Here is a 16,039-nt window from a genome sequence, read left to right as displayed (position 1 = left end):
GGGCTAGCACGCGACCTGTGGGCCATCAGTAGCACGTGGGCTAAAGTATATCAAAATAATTTTTTTTAATAAAAAGTAAAATAAAATGTTATAATTTTATAAATATTTTAAAATTAAAATTTTTGATGTATTTTATTAAATTAATTTAAGTCTTAGTTTTTAAAAAATCTAATTGTTTTATGTTTATCATTTATTAAATGAATCAATAAATATCATAATTTTAATAAATAAAATTATAAATATCACGATTTTATAAATGATATATCAAAATTTTATGACAATTAATATTTTATTTATGAAATCGTAACTTAGTTAACGGAGATATGTTTCATTTGTGATTTGTGAGTAAAATATTTTTTATATTTATACACAAAAAATAAAATTATGAATGAATTTTTTTTATGATAAATTAAAAGTTGCATTTTTATTCAATGGAGTTTAAGTCCAATTATAATATTAATAGTTCAAAAAAAATTAGGTGTAATTTGTTTCACTGCAATTCAAATAATATCATTGTGCTATAATTGAATTGATAATCGTGAAATTAAATATTTAAATATATAATTGTGAAATTATGATAAACTGGTAATAAAATGTTAATTGTTCTCTTAATAGTTAATAAAAGTTGTTATTATTATTATTAAATTGGCTAATGGACTTGAAAAAACACACTAGGCACATAGGTTTAAACAAAATACGCCAGACACGTGGGTTTGAAGTAAAAAAAAAAAAATTGATGAGCCTTTTTGGGTACGGCTCGAGCACGTGCTTAGGCTCGTGCTGGGCTTAAAAAAAATTGGCCATGGCATTTGTGGGCCATGCCGGCCTGTGCACCCTCACAAGCCTTGGTTTGATGGGTCATGCCGTGACCATCCTTAATTATTACTATTACTAGTACTACTACTATTACTATTATTGTGAAAACAAAATTAAATATAATATTTATTATAGCTACAACAATAATATGAAGAGTAAGAGCTAGTTTATTAAAAAAAAATTATAGTATTACATTCAAAATTACAATAAATATGCCTATATTTTATAAAATGTTTATTTATTTGTGTTATTACTTAAAATATTCAATTTTAAGTAAGGGCATTTTGGTAAAATTATGAAATTACATTCAAATTATAAGATAAAGTAAATATATTTATGAGAATATAGTTCATTTTCATTTTAATTCTTACAGTTTAAGTAAATAATTTATTTTGATTGCAGTCCATTCCTAATTTTAATTCTAACTCATTTTGATACTTTCTCATTCTAATTCAATGTATATAATCATTTTCTAATAAGGAATCCTTAAATTGTTAAAGTAATTGATAAGGTAAAAAACAAGAAAAACATACACAAACTACAAGGCAAAATACATTGTATTAGAATACGTGTTTTTCTTATCCTTTTTACTTATCGCTTACTTTAATAACTTAAAGGATCCCTTATTAGAGTATGTGTGTATAATATTTTTGTGATTATAGAGAATACCATAATAAAGAAATAAATTAAATCCACGTTGATTCTAAAAATACTCACGAATCTAGGTAGTTAAAACTCGTTCATTTGCAGAACACAGGGAAATAACAAGAATAGAACTCAAATCAAAAGTTTATTTCAAGAAATAATGGAGGCATGTTTGTAAAAGCTATAAAATATACTTATTTAACTAACTAATATTAATTCTAATTCAACTAGAAAATATATTTTAATAAGATTTATACCTAAATTAGGAATACAACTTAAATAAGTTATGCCTAAATAGGTAACCAAATTAATTTAGAATATAAATTAACTAAAAATCTAAATACTATAAATTTCAATCTAATTATGATTTATTCAATTATTTGCTATCCATCATATTATTATTGTTACTAACAACTACCATTATTCACCCCACAACTGAGTCATCAACAATTAGTCTCAGCAATGAGCCGGTTGGGGTTTATGTTTGGCCAAGCCCTAGTCTGACCCTATGATTAAAATGAAGAGCCCTAGTTGTTAAAAGGTCTGGCTCTTCAAACGAAGGATCGGGCTCAGGCTTTATTCGAGCCCAAAAATAATTTTGTACTTTTTTTATTTTTTTATAGATTTTTTAGAATTAGATTCATATTCTTCATTCTATATTTATAGTATTATATTATTATTGTTCATTTTTTATGTTGAATTTGGTTGTAAGAAATTTAATAAATTATTGTTTGTTTAGCTAAAACAATACAACATGTAACAATTTAACCAAATTAATAGATTAACCAAGCTAACAATAGCTTGACCAAAGTTGATGGCAATGGCGTTGCACGGCTGTAAAGGTGCATGACAACAATTATTTTGGTGGCCAATTTGGTGTGGGCATGTGGCTCAAGAGTCAAGCCTCTCTGTTTCAATCTTTCTTAAGTTATCTTCTCTTTAGTCTTTATGTTAGATTTGTGAGTGGAGTAAGTTGTGATCACTTGTGGTGTGTGTATTTTAGCTTTTGAGTGTTATTTGGAAAAAAATTAATTTAAGAGTCAATGATTGAGTTAGGGCTTTATGGTAAGGCTCTAACCTTAATCTAAATGTAATCAAGCCCTAATTTCTTGAGTTTTAGCGTAATTCTTGGCCACTTAAATTTTAGCTGAAACCCTAAAAATTAGAGCTGGGTCATTCAAGTCAAGGGTTAAGTTGGGTCTTTTTATCATCCCTATCGATGATATATGAAGGTGGAAGAAGCAGCGAAACAGCCAAACAAGCGCTCAGTGAAATTGACAGACTAGCGGTACTTGAAGATAACGACGAAGAGCAATGACAATAGCAACACTTAGAAATGAAGATGAAGAGTAGCACTAAGGCCTAGGGTTTTGTGTGGTTGTCAGCACAACAATGTACAATATTGGATTTATTATTGTTATGTTATGTTAAGGTATAAGACTATGAGTTTGCTTATAATGTCATCTTATGTCATGACATGTGGCATTATTTTAATTTTAAAAAAAATGTACTCTTATATGTGTGTGTAGAGCCATTATTGGATTCCTATATTTTTAGTGGGGCTTGATTAGGAGAGTGACGTGCCGTGTGATAACCTCTCATTGGACGAGATATGGGTCCTCATGGTGTGTCACTCACCTAATTGCTTCTCATTTTTATTTTTCTATATATATAGTTATTATCTACTATCTAATAAGGAATTCCTTACTTTAATATGATAATAGACAAATTAAAAGATAGAAAAACATAAATTCAATATACCACAAGATAAAATATATTTAATTAGAGTGTGTATTTTTTATTAAAGTAAGGGATATATATATATATATAATGAAAATAAGGGGTTTCTTTCATACGCGTGTATGTACTTAATTGAATTCAAAAGAACGCCAGCATTGAAGTATGTATTTTTCATATATTTAACTTATCCCTTGATTTAATAAAATAAGGGATCTCTTATTATAAAATTACTTTGTATATATACTTCAATCAAAATCAGGAGGATGCACATCCGAATTCAAACCATTGGAAGAAAGATTTAAAAATATTGATTTAAAATATACTCAAGAGTAGTATTGCACATCAAAATTTTATCTCAAAATTACAACCCAAACGATGTTACATTCATATTAAGTGATTGGTGTGATAATGTAATTTAGTAAAAAAATTATTAATTACTTAATAAATAACGCGTCACATATCATATTATTTAACATACAATTTTGAGATTTGTATTGTTATTCTTTACACACAATTAAAACAAAAAATTAGCATGCGAAAGTGATAATACAGTAGACAAGAGGGAAGCTATGAGCGTGGCCGTGGTTAAAAATTTATGATAATTGTTTACAAACCAAGTTTCAACAAATTAAGGTGAAATTTAGTATTTCCAATAAGAAAAAGATATGATTTATCATTTGATACTTTTTTCATTTAAATTTATAAATTTTGATTATAGGTACAGTATAATTTTACAATTAAAAGAAATTTTTTAATTTATTAAAAAAATAAAAAAATATAAATATTAGTAATTTAATCTAAATTATATTAGAGTTTATATTTTATATTTTATAATCTATTTGTCGAATCCTTATTGGAAAAAGGCTCAAACATATTTAAAAAGTAAAATATTAAAATTTCACGGTTGGCCTTGCGGGTTGCAGCGGTGGATTGTACATATTGGTGCTCCGGGCTCACCAATATAATGCAGATTGTAATATATTTATTTATAAATAGTAACAAAAAAAAAATATTTGTTTTTTGGGGAAAAGAAATAAAAATTTCTCAAAAGCTAAACTAAAATAAAATCTGACTTGAACTGAAAGAAACTATAATGTATAGGTATATATAACGCGCTGCGGTCACATTACAGCGACTAAAAACAAACCAAACCCGAACGAGACTTGATCCGAAAGACAATTAGATTCGAACAAATCGAACTCGTTCACTCGGAAAGAATGGCCGCTGTAGGAATCGAAACGAAGCAGCCGGAATCGGCGGCGCCAGAGGAGGTGTGTGCGGCGAAAGGAGCATCGAAACAAGGAGAGGGATTGAGGCAATACTACCTCCAACACATTCACGAACTCCAGCTCCAAGTCCGTCAAAAAACCCACAATCTCAATCGCCTCGAAGCCCAGCGTAACGAACTCAATTCTAGAGGTACCTTGTTTATCTCAACCCTAACCCTAATTTCGAGTTTTTTGGAATTTTTTTTATTAACTATACCATGTTCCCTAGGTTTTTGTTTTTCGAGTTCTTGTTATACGATTAACGAATTATTTGTGCGATTCTTAATTGTGGAATTAGTTAGTGATTTGTTTGAGTTTTGGAAAATTTTGACAGTGCGGATGCTTAAAGAAGAATTACAGCTTCTTCAGGAGCCTGGATCCTATGTCGGTGAAGTTGTTAAAGTTATGGGAAAAAATAAGGTTCTTGTTAAGGTAAGTTGATGCTTCACACTTAGCTCGTAGGATATAGTATGTAATATTCAAGACTTCAATGTTTGGTAATTGTGTGCTTACAGTTTATTTTGTTCAATTGTAAGTTATTTTGTCTTACATCATGCTCAAGTAGATCTGTATGTGATTTTGAGGGGAGTCTATGATCGTTTAGCGGAAATTGCAAGGGCATTTGTGTTGATATCATGTGCATGAACTGAAAATCTTAGAACGGATTCTAAACAGAAGGGTTTTTGTTTGAGGCATGATTTCCTTATACAGCCAATAGTTTACTTAGGTCAGACACCAGGTGGTTTTTCCAGGTTAAAGCTTTCCGAAAGGGAAACTTTCTATCAGTGAAAGGAGCAGCATGCTTTGTTTGTCGATTGTGTGGATTTTAGTCTCTCTGTGCAGTTATATATTGTCTGAAACTCATAGTTTAGGGATTTGTAGCTTCCATACTACGTCCGTTGTTCTAAGGTACTTTCATATCTACTTTTCCTTTCTTCTAGGTTCATCCTGAGGGGAAATATGTTGTTGATATTGATAAAAGTATTGATATAACCAAGATCACTCCGTCAACAAGAGTTGCACTTCGTAATGACAGCTATGTTCTTCATTTGATCCTGCCAAGCAAAGTAGATCCCCTGGTCAACCTTATGAAGGTTGAAAAGGTCCCTGATTCTACATATGACATGATTGGTGGCCTTGATCAGCAAATTAAGGAGATCAAGGAGGTATGTTCATTGTGCATCGTCTTTTTATTATTGGGGTTCTTGGCTATGTTTTACTTTCTTAATTATCAATATTGTTGGTTGTTGATTGGTTGTGTCTTGTAATCTTTGCAGGTCATTGAGCTTCCTATCAAACATCCCGAATTGTTCGAGTCTCTTGGAATAGCTCAACCCAAGGTACGTTTGTTTTCTTAAGTATTCTATCATCTTTTAATTGATGATGTATGTTTTTGACTAAGAGTCTCTCTCTCTCTCTCTCTCTCTCTCTCTAATGCAACAGGGTGTATTGCTATATGGACCACCTGGTACTGGCAAAACACTGTTGGCTAGAGCTGTGGCTCATCATACTGATTGTACTTTCATCAGGGTTTCTGGTTCTGAATTAGTCCAGAAATACATTGGAGAAGGCTCCAGAATGGTTAGAGAACTTTTTGTTATGGCAAGGTTTGTTTCTCTTCCACCTTATTGTTGAATTGTTAATGGATTATTCTTTTCATTATGTATTTCACACACACACTCTCTCTCTCTCTCTCTTTCCCCCTTTCTTTTGGCATTCTCTGCTCTTATGTGACTGTAGATGGTGGGCTTTTGCCATGTATTGTTTGTTCATTTTGTTAATGAACTGTAATCATGTAAAAATGGGTTTATCTCTGGCCTTGGCATTGTATGATTCTATGTTTGTTGTGATCATAGTGTTGTTATCAGTTGGTAGCTATTCTGAATTTTATGCATGATAAAACAAGAGTGAAGCTTCTGTCCATGAAGAGAAAATCACGAAATCATTTTGGTTGTTATGGAATCATTCCACAATCTGTTTTCCCGTAATGTGGGCCCGTGGATAAGTAACATTGCATGTAGCTGATGTGCTTACGCTTTTGCTTTTAATTTCTTGTCTTATTGTTGAATCTTTGCTTTCATTTGTTTCAACAGGGAACATGCTCCGTCTATCATTTTTATGGATGAAATTGACAGTATTGGATCTGCCCGAATGGAATCTGGCAGCGGAAATGGTGACAGTGAGGTGCAGAGGACTATGCTGGAGCTGCTCAACCAGCTTGATGGATTTGAAGCATCAAACAAAATTAAGGTATGGTTTATGGATTCTTTGCAAATGTGTACATTTATGAGAGAAGCAATAGCACATTCTTTATTAATGGTGTCTAAGTGAGATATTAAATACTTTAATGACACTTTTGAAACAGGTTCTCATGGCGACAAATCGAATTGATATTCTCGATCAAGCTCTTCTCAGGCCAGGACGAATTGACAGAAAGATTGAATTTCCAAATCCTAATGAAGAGGTACTTGTGACATTAGCATGACTGCTTCAGTAATTTTTTTTTTTTAGAAAAACAAAACTACTCTTATATCTTATTCTTCGTTAAGAGCACCTAAACTGTTAGTCACTCTCACAAATATTGGCCACCTAAGAAGTTGATAGACTCTCAAAGTGAGTGCATGTTTGATTCTCGGTATATATCTTGCTTAGATTTCTGTGCATGATGCATAATTTAATGTTTGTATTTGTGATCTTATTTATATATTTATTTGGGGAGAAATACTTGTCATATGCATTATGTTGACCTGAAGGATAAGAAGGTGGTTTAAATATTTCATTTCCAGACACAGTTTTGGAGTTACAATTTCATGTCTTCATAACTACTTGAATTACATGATTAGTTGCTACTTTTTCTTGCCAAAGACAAAAATATATCTATTTATGCTTGGAGGAAAGACCATGAGTTCTTATGAGGCACTATTTCTTAATTTATGGTGCTTTATAAGAAATAAAGAATATGCATTATCCTAAATTGATGGTGGTTATGATTTTACATTTTATCATTATTGTCATCATTGTTATTATCAGAAGTGTCCTTAACTGGCATTGCTCTCTTTCTATGACCTAATATGCTGATGTCGTGCGTAACGATTTAATGCAGTCTCGTCTTGATATCCTAAAAATTCATTCAAGAAGAATGAATTTAATGCGTGGCATTGATTTGAAGAAGATTGCCGAGAAGATGAATGGTGCATCTGGTGCGGAGCTTAAGGTATGATTCATTACCTTATAAATGTCTTCTCTCTTCTCCCTGATTGTGTTGTCTGGTTGCAAAGGGGAAGATTTGTATTTGTTTTGAAGTTACCTTAAGTTGTTATTGTTTGAAATGTATTAGGAATTTTCTAGGTAAACTTTTGATTTGAGCCAAAACTGCTGTCTTCTCTAGGCTCTTATAAATCCCTTAGTCTTAAGAATAATCATTGAACTTAAGTGTAAAAAACATGATGTTGATACGTCAAAGGGGTTCTCTTGGTTCATTGCTGTTGGGTTTCACAAACTTGAGTCAAAACTTCATGAACTAGTTCATTTCTTGAACATAGCATTTTTCAAAACAATATAAACTGTCTGCCTGCTGACAAATGAGAATTTGGTATAATCCACAATTAAGAAGGTTCTTCAATCTCACCTTTGATTGTGAGCACCACTTATAGAGGACTGACTTGACAGTTGAGTAAAGAGATTCCAACCGTGCTGGCATGCAAGCACTTCTACATAACATAAACCATAGTTATTGTTGGATCTAGTCATTCTGAGTTTTTATTTCATTGTAAATCAAGAAGGGGACAAATGCGCAAGTGTGAGCGAGTGTATGTAACCAACCAAAACGATATATTTTGATATGTTGTTTCTCCTAATTTAACTTTTTTTTTTCTTTTCTTTGTTTTGTCAGGCTGTGTGCACAGAAGCCGGTATGTTTGCTCTAAGAGAGAGAAGGATCCATGTAACACAGGAAGATTTTGAGATGGCAGTGGCCAAGGTCATGAAGAAAGAAACAGAGAAGAACATGTCCTTGCGGAAGTTGTGGAAGTAATCATTTCCATGTGCTGTGCTGTGTATTTGCTTATTTTCTGAGCAAGATTCAAGTAGTCCTTAACGGCACTCACTCGTGTTCTGGGACATTTGCACGATAGGCCCTTTTAGCCTGACTGTTGTCTTTTCTTGCGCTCTAGCCTCTTATGATAAACAAATTTGCAATCTATTTTATCTAAATTTAAATTCGCATGCAATTCTGGAAACCTCAGTGCCTCACTAATAATGGAAAAGCCCGTCTGTGTCTTGTAAGCAGCGGTACTATCATCGGTTTCCTAAGATTGTGTCCTTCAAAGAAAGAAAGGCTAAGCCTGCCACGCGGTTGGGTAGAATTGTACTGATGATTATAAGTAGAATCAATCTAGAATATTATTGCCTTGCAACAAACGCTGATCCATAATTTCATATTTTGGATGTTTGTCAACAATGAAACTTCTGCATCGTGGCTCACGTCACAGCTCGCATGTGTCAATGCGTCTGTCCGCTCCTTGCGTATGATAAAGTTTAGGTGATGTTGTTAGTTGAAGATGCGAATAAGTTAGTTGAAGATGCGAATAAGTACGCCTCTTGCAACCATCATCTTCAATTCAATGGATCCATCTATCTTACATGTATCTAAGCACTGTTTATGTGAGGGAGATGTATCTTACAATTTGAAATTTCTGTTAAAAGGGAAAGCAATTGCGTTAATCTCTCTATTTTAAATTTTAAAATCATTTGCATGTGATAGAAGAAAATTGTTGCAAATCTAGATGATACCCACATGGCTTTTTCCACATTTATGAGCTATTGTTGTGCTTTTAAAATTTCATGCAATTTTTCTTACAATTGTCTAGACATTCATTCTTTATAATTTGACTTTTATATGGTCTACAAAATACACACACGCACACGTGTATGTATGTATATATATATATAGGGTAAAAGCTTATTTAGTCTCTATATTTTAAGATTAGTGTCCATTTAATCCCTATATTTTTAAAAATGTCTCAAAACATCCCTGCTGTTAAAGTATTGATACCCGTACTATTATTTTTTTTTATTTTTTTTGGTTTATTTTTACAATATTACCCTATTATAATAGTTTTTTGGGACATTAATAAAAAGAAAATAATTAAATTATCAATTTAACCCTAAAAATAACAATAAAATTATATTATTTTTTTGTAAGCACCATTTGCACACTTGGTAGTTTGCATACAAATTTTAACAATTAAAAATTAATATAAATTTTTTTATTTTCATTTTTTAGGGTTAAGTTGATAATTTAATTATTTTCTTTTTATTAATGTCCAAACAAAAAAACTATTATAAAAGGGTAATATTGTAAAAATAAGGCAAAAGAAATAAAAAAATACGGTAGGGGTATTAATAATTTAACGACAGGGATGTTTCAATGTATTTTTAAAAATACAAGGATTAAATGATCACTAATATTAAAATATAGGGACTAAATGAACTTTTGCCCTATATAGATGTGTGTGTGTGTGTGTGTGTGTGTGTGAAGACATGTGTAATTTCACATGGATGGGTGCTCTTGTTTATGTTTTATAGAGACATATTATTTAGTTATATGATTTAATAATATATCTGTATTGATTTTTATAGACGACATAATTTAATAACATGTTTATATAAAAAAATTATTGTGTTCGCACCAAGAGAATTACGTAAAATTAACTCTTTACCTACTACCGAATCGTTAGCTATCAAACATCCTCCGGAAATAATAATAATGATTGAGTAAGCCAGTCAACTAGAACGACAAAGAAAGAAAGAAAGAAAGAAAGAAAGAGACCCCACTAGATGGAGAATGGAGATGGCTTTGAATTTTCAAAAGGAAACTGCTTCTGTATTTTTCAGTCCTTAACAATCAAACAATACAATAGAGTTAGAGTCAAGCTTGAGCTTATCCGTGGCCACTGGGCGAGAGTGATGCGTTCGATTTCGATCTCTTATCCGCAACTCACTATCTACTAACTTGTTGGCCCGTCTGCTTGGAACCATTTTTGCTCCGCAATTTGCTTACCTTAATTTTTTGTCCAATACTCTAATCTAATTAAATAGTTTAATTGATGAACATTCTCATTTGTCATATTTGTAACACCTGTACACTTCATAATTGAATCTGATTAATAATTTAACATATCTTTTTAACATCATCGCTATATTATATCCGCGTTCTGAGTTGGCATTGACTTACGAAAATCATGTATTTCTCTAGCCGTCTACTTTTCTAATAAAATTTAAATTAAATTAAACGTATTCAAAGTATTTAACATATTAAAAACCTTTTACGTTATGTGTTGACTTGGAACATTATTATGAGAGCATCCCCCACACATCCCAATAACCATCTATCGTCATATAATGCAATAACTTTCCTGCAATTGCAAGAAAAAAGAAAGAAAAAGGATGCTCAGCAGGATACGGCAAGCCCTCCAATGGCTATCCTTCCTCCTCTTTATATCACAGCTGATTTGTAACACCTCTTTCGCCGACGTCGGCACTGCTGCCCGCTATGGGCCCCCATTTTTACGTAAGTCAATGAAAACCATCAATAACTGATCACCTTGTTTAATTAATTTCTTTGCTGAATTTGGAACATATCTATGCATAAAATTTTATCGGGAACAAATGTTCATGTACAGCGACAACGTGTTATGGAAATGACCCGACTCAGTTTCCTTCGAGCAATTTATTCGCGGCGGCTGGAGATGGGATATGGGATAATGGGGCATCTTGCGGGAGGCAGTACCTGGTGAGATGCATAAGCGCCTCGGAGCCCGGAACCTGTGAACCTGAGCAGACTATTCAAATCAGGATCGTTGATTACGCTCTTCAATTGGAATCTACACCGTCTGTTTCCGGCACGACCATTGTTTTGTCCGAAACTGCCTTCGGGACTATTGCCAATTCAACTGCCACTCTGATCAACGTAGAATTTCAACAGTAAATTCTCTCCATTCGTAACCCTTGTTATACTTTTCATTATAGTGTATATATATTTAAAAAATAATTTCATGGAATGTACTGAAACTAATGTCGTTTTACTTCTATATATGCAGGGTATGATTATGGGATTTTGGATACAGTGCTGATTTGATATTGTATTGATCCTTTTTTTACAAGGATGCAAATTTGTGATTATAAAGTCACCACTTTTTTTTATTTTTTTTATTTATGGGAATCAGTACATTAGTTCCGATCAGAAATGTTTCTATTCAATCTGATGAGTTTTTTGGTGCAGTTCATATATAGGATTTTCTCCTCACTAATGTTCTTTATTTAAAATATATATATAGCTGCAAGCAAATGACTTCATCAGCTATGACATCAGAGTTGTACTATTGTTAATTTTGTGTTATTTTATTGTTCCCGAAAATTTGAGGGTTAATGATAAATTTTGCCCATTAATTCGTCGCTGTTAATCCTCCTCTTCCATATATATATATATATATATATATATAATCTGTCGTTTACTTTTCTCTTATTCCATAGCCTTTGAATACTCCAAATTTATGGGAATCTCTTCACTATCCTATGACTTTCGTGGATGCTTCTTGGCTTTGGAAACTTCTTCAACTTGTCCAATTTGATTCATATACGGGCGAGTAATTTTCTTGGTAGCTATCTAGGTAGAATGGAACTAATCGTCTCATTTTATTTTTTTTCAATATCTTATTGGAATGAAATTTTCGTATTTCTTTTTCTATTTTAGTGGGATTCTCTATTCTTATTAGGGTGTTTGCATATCGGATTTTGCGGGTTGAAAACCAATTCATATCCAATTCACAATTTTGCAGATTATAAATTTTTAATTCAATTCAATCCACGGATCAGTGAAATTCAATCGATATGTCTGTGAATCAGATGTAGATTTGACCCGATCCATATCCAATCCACTATTTTACGGATTGGTTTGCAGGTTAAAAGTTTTTAATCATGTCCTATCTACAAACTAACTAAATAAAAAAATTAATGTAAAAATGATTTTACTACCGATCAAATTCAAAGTTAAATATGATTTAAATAAATCAATTATTTTAATAAAGTTAGAAAATACATTCAAAGTGTCAAAATATAACACACTAAAAAGAAAAAAATCTCATTTGTTTAGATCAATACATGAAAATTAATTAATTATGAAGTTGTATTTTTTTATTTAATTATTTTTATCGGATAATGGTGTTAATGTAATTATATTTTAACTTATTTATTTATTAGTAAGTATAATGCCATATTTACAAGTTTAATTTTTTATTAAATAATTTTTTTTTTGCGGACTTGTGGATTTATAGAAGTAAATTCATATCTAATCCACCGATTGCGGATTTTCAAATTTTCAAACCAATCCAATCCATCAATCCACAGATCGGATTTTTACAAATCAGATGGATTGAGCAAAACGGATTGGATTCTAAACACCGCTAATTCTTATTTGAGTTTAGTTAGGATAGTATAGATTTGTTCTACATATTATAAATCGAGTGTTTAATAAGTGTTTACGTAACATGTTTAATTATTATTTTTTCAATAAGATTCTTATTTTTCATGGGAAATCTTTGAAACCTTGTGTTTCATGCTTTTAGCTGCCATAGAAATTATTATATTAGACCCAAAAGTTTAAGTTAATAGATAAGGACTTATCAACATTGTTTGTATTAAAACAAATCTTAATAGTTAGGGATCAAAATTCTTGAAATTCATCGTGTTGGGCTTGCTTTCTCCTAAGGGAGGCTGTCAATTTTCCCCGTATTAAAGTCAGTATATACCACTCAATCCCTACTATTTTTATAATATCTAAAAAATCTTTTACCACAAAAAATTAAAGGAAAAGAGGGGAAAATTGGTCATTTGTTTGATAATTAATTTTGGGAATATAAAATATATATTTATTATAAGAAAATATTTAAAAATAACAAAAAATACAAGAAAAATTTTATTATTAATATTTTAATTCACACCAAAAATATAATTCTTTATTTTTTAGTGCTTAAATTTTTTTTTGTATGATTTTATTTAATTTATAATAAATATGAATAAAAATATATTTAAAAATAAGGATAATATAATACAATTATGCTGACAAGGGGGTTATTAGTTATTGTGAAAATAGTAAGAGGATAAGCGATATATATTGGAAAAATTATAGTCTCTATTCTCCTAATGACCTGATGTCTCATTAAAAACAAAGATAGTAGCTAATTAACAAAGAAGATAACCCGAACGGAGATTTGAATACAAAAAAAAAAAAAATATCATGATAATAGTCAAATTAAATTAATTAATATCAATATAGTTATAGCTCAAAAATCACCCCAAAAGTCTAGAATGCATGAAAATTCAAAGAAAACGATATGGTACTGCCACTAATTCGTCTTCCAATACCAATAGCATCCGAAGCCATTGTAAAACCTCACATTCAGGCCAGGCTCCTTATTCCTCAGAATACATGTATGCTGAAAGGATTCCTCATTCCAAATAGAGAAAATTTATACATACGTCACTGGGATATACCTACTTCATCATCATGGTGACGCCAAAAACGTCGTCGATTTGCCCTAGCTTTTTCAGTGTGCTAATGTGAACCCTTGAAAAATGAAAAGGCTGTGAGATTCTGTGTCCCTTACAAAAGAAAATAAAATGCATGCATGGACCATATAGGTTAGGAGACTGAAAGGACTCGAAATTATACAAACGCTTCAATTTTTGAAAATGAATATCAATAGTGAGACCAGTAATTGAATTCCCAAAAAAAAAAAAGAAAAAACCCAGTAATTAAGCACGTATTTAACACGTTTTAATAAAATTGCACCGGGATTTTGTCGGACAATTATTCAATAAACAAGTCAACTTTAAAGAGTCATGTTTACACTCGCACAGAAATTAACAGTTGAGAATTCCTCCTACTCAGTAATATGCTTTAAATTTGAGTCAATACAAAATCGATAATTCAATGGAAGCAATCACTTTCAAGCGTGTGAACGGGGAGAAAAATTATTTTATACCTCCGTGGAGACAGCTGGACCAAAGATTAAGGGAGTCAAACGTATGACTATGCAATTGACAGACTGCTTCTGGTAAGTTGGTGTCACGTGCTATTTTGGGCAAGGCATAAATTACAACTATAACTTAGTCAACACCCTCATTATCATTAGTTTTTTTTTTTTTTTTTTTTATTATTGAGAACTGTATTTTATTACATTTTTTAAGTATTATGAACTAATTGTATTTCCGAACATCAAGTCACAAATGGAACAACATAATTAACTTGAAAGTCTTCTAGACTATAACATAATTAAGGACCAGAATAATAAGAAGTAAATTTAAGACCACAGCAAATCAAGAAACAACAGAAGACTGATTAACGTTAAAGCGTGCGAAAGTACTTGTCCTTAAAACTAAATTCAGGTACAAGAAAGACAAATAAAGCGGTTTGATCTTCAGTATACAACGACGACTATTGAAAAAATGCACTCTAAACACGATAGTTTTGAATAGCAAAAAGAAGTTGAACAGTGAAGAAAACTAAGAAAACCGAGAGCTCTAGTTTTCTAGATATCAATTTTGTGATTAAATCAATTCTAATTTGAATATGATTGATTCTCAATACAACTCTGATTAAAGATAAATAAAGCGCAGAAAGCTCTAACACTCTATTTTCAGAATAGGTTGCTCTTGAGGGCTTGGTTTCATGTGTATGAGCGTTTTCTTAATGGGATTGTTACTGCTTTATATTTGGTTATTAGTTTATTACATATAAACTAATTTATGCTCTCTTTTAATTTTTTAGCAGCATGAGATATTTCGTACTTTGAAACACCAACTCACATATTTTGAACAACTAAAATAGTTAACCTAATCAATCCCTACAGCCATTACCAAACCATCATGATTTGGAGTCGCAGCAAAGTGGCTCAGCATTCTATTTGAACCAGCCCTCCATCGCCATTTCCCAACGAACAGCAGAAACATCATTAACGCTTCAAATGGCAAATATCTGGCTCTAAAGTCACGCAAACAAAATGAATCCAGAACGCTTCGAGACCGTGCAAGCTCGCTGTGGGGAAGACTCAACAACCCCACTATATAAGTGTTTATTACGTGCTTCCCATGTTCTCCCGCCACATCATCATAACCACCACCCTCATAATATCACTAGCCGATCGACAACTTAGTCAAATTAAGCAGACTCAACAAAGGTCCAAAAATCACAAAATGAACGATGTAACATATCGATCCCCATTGAAAGGACGTAAGCTCCCAAACATTTTGTGCATGTTCGGAAAGAAACCAGAGCATGCAAAATTCGTCTCATACAGTACTGCGTTTTTTTTATTAATTATTATTTGAGTGCGGAATTACTTTTATGTTCAAAAGCAAATTTTTTTAGTATGATTATTTTATTTAATATCATGGAAACATTTAGGGTGACCTTGTAGTATGGCTCTTTTTTCATTTATTGTTTGCCGTATGTTTATGAACTATTAGGTTTATGTGACAAAAAGTGAATGGATAAAAAAGAAAAAATTACT

At 31.6% G+C, this 16,039-nt stretch overlaps 2 protein-coding genes across 2 annotated transcripts; both read left to right on the top strand.

Moving 5' to 3' along the window:
- Positions 1–4,286: 4,286 nt before the first annotated feature.
- LOC18054836 (26S proteasome regulatory subunit 8 homolog A) lies at positions 4,287–8,780 on the top strand. Its single transcript, XM_006450947.2, has 9 exons — positions 4,287–4,620; positions 4,804–4,901; positions 5,411–5,635; positions 5,747–5,809; positions 5,913–6,076; positions 6,563–6,719; positions 6,835–6,933; positions 7,573–7,683; positions 8,362–8,780. Exons 1-9 carry the CDS (start codon positions 4,419–4,421, stop codon positions 8,500–8,502), a joined length of 1,260 nt encoding a protein of 419 aa, XP_006451010.1. The 5' UTR covers positions 4,287–4,418; the 3' UTR covers positions 8,503–8,780.
- A 2,048-nt stretch (positions 8,781–10,828) lies between these two features.
- Positions 10,829–11,919, top strand: LOC18054835 (EG45-like domain containing protein). Its single transcript, XM_006450946.2, has 3 exons — positions 10,829–11,040; positions 11,153–11,453; positions 11,570–11,919. Exons 1-3 carry the CDS (start codon positions 10,917–10,919, stop codon positions 11,574–11,576), a joined length of 432 nt encoding a protein of 143 aa, XP_006451009.2. The 5' UTR covers positions 10,829–10,916; the 3' UTR covers positions 11,577–11,919.
- The last annotated feature ends 4,120 nt before the right edge of the window (positions 11,920–16,039 follow it).

The sequence above is a fragment of the Citrus clementina genome, unplaced genomic scaffold (genome assembly GCF_000493195.1).
Source record: "Citrus clementina cultivar Clemenules unplaced genomic scaffold, Citrus_clementina_v1.0 scaffold_1, whole genome shotgun sequence".
Lineage (NCBI taxonomy): Eukaryota > Viridiplantae > Streptophyta > Magnoliopsida > Sapindales > Rutaceae > Citrus > Citrus x clementina.
This window is presented reverse-complemented; position numbering and strand designations above follow the sequence as displayed.

Coding starts and splice junctions, on each gene's coding strand:
- LOC18054835 (XM_006450946.2), top strand. CDS start 10,917: ATGCTCAGCAGGATACGGCAAGCCCTCCAATGGCTATCCTTCCTCCTC. Junction 11,041..11,152: donor CTATGGGCCCCCATTTTTAC/GTAAGTCAATGA, acceptor GTTCATGTACAG/CGACAACGTGTTATGGAAAT.
- LOC18054836 (XM_006450947.2), top strand. CDS start 4,419: ATGGCCGCTGTAGGAATCGAAACGAAGCAGCCGGAATCGGCGGCGCCA. Junction 6,720..6,834: donor AAGCATCAAACAAAATTAAG/GTATGGTTTATG, acceptor CTTTTGAAACAG/GTTCTCATGGCGACAAATCG. Junction 6,934..7,572: donor TTCCAAATCCTAATGAAGAG/GTACTTGTGACA, acceptor GATTTAATGCAG/TCTCGTCTTGATATCCTAAA.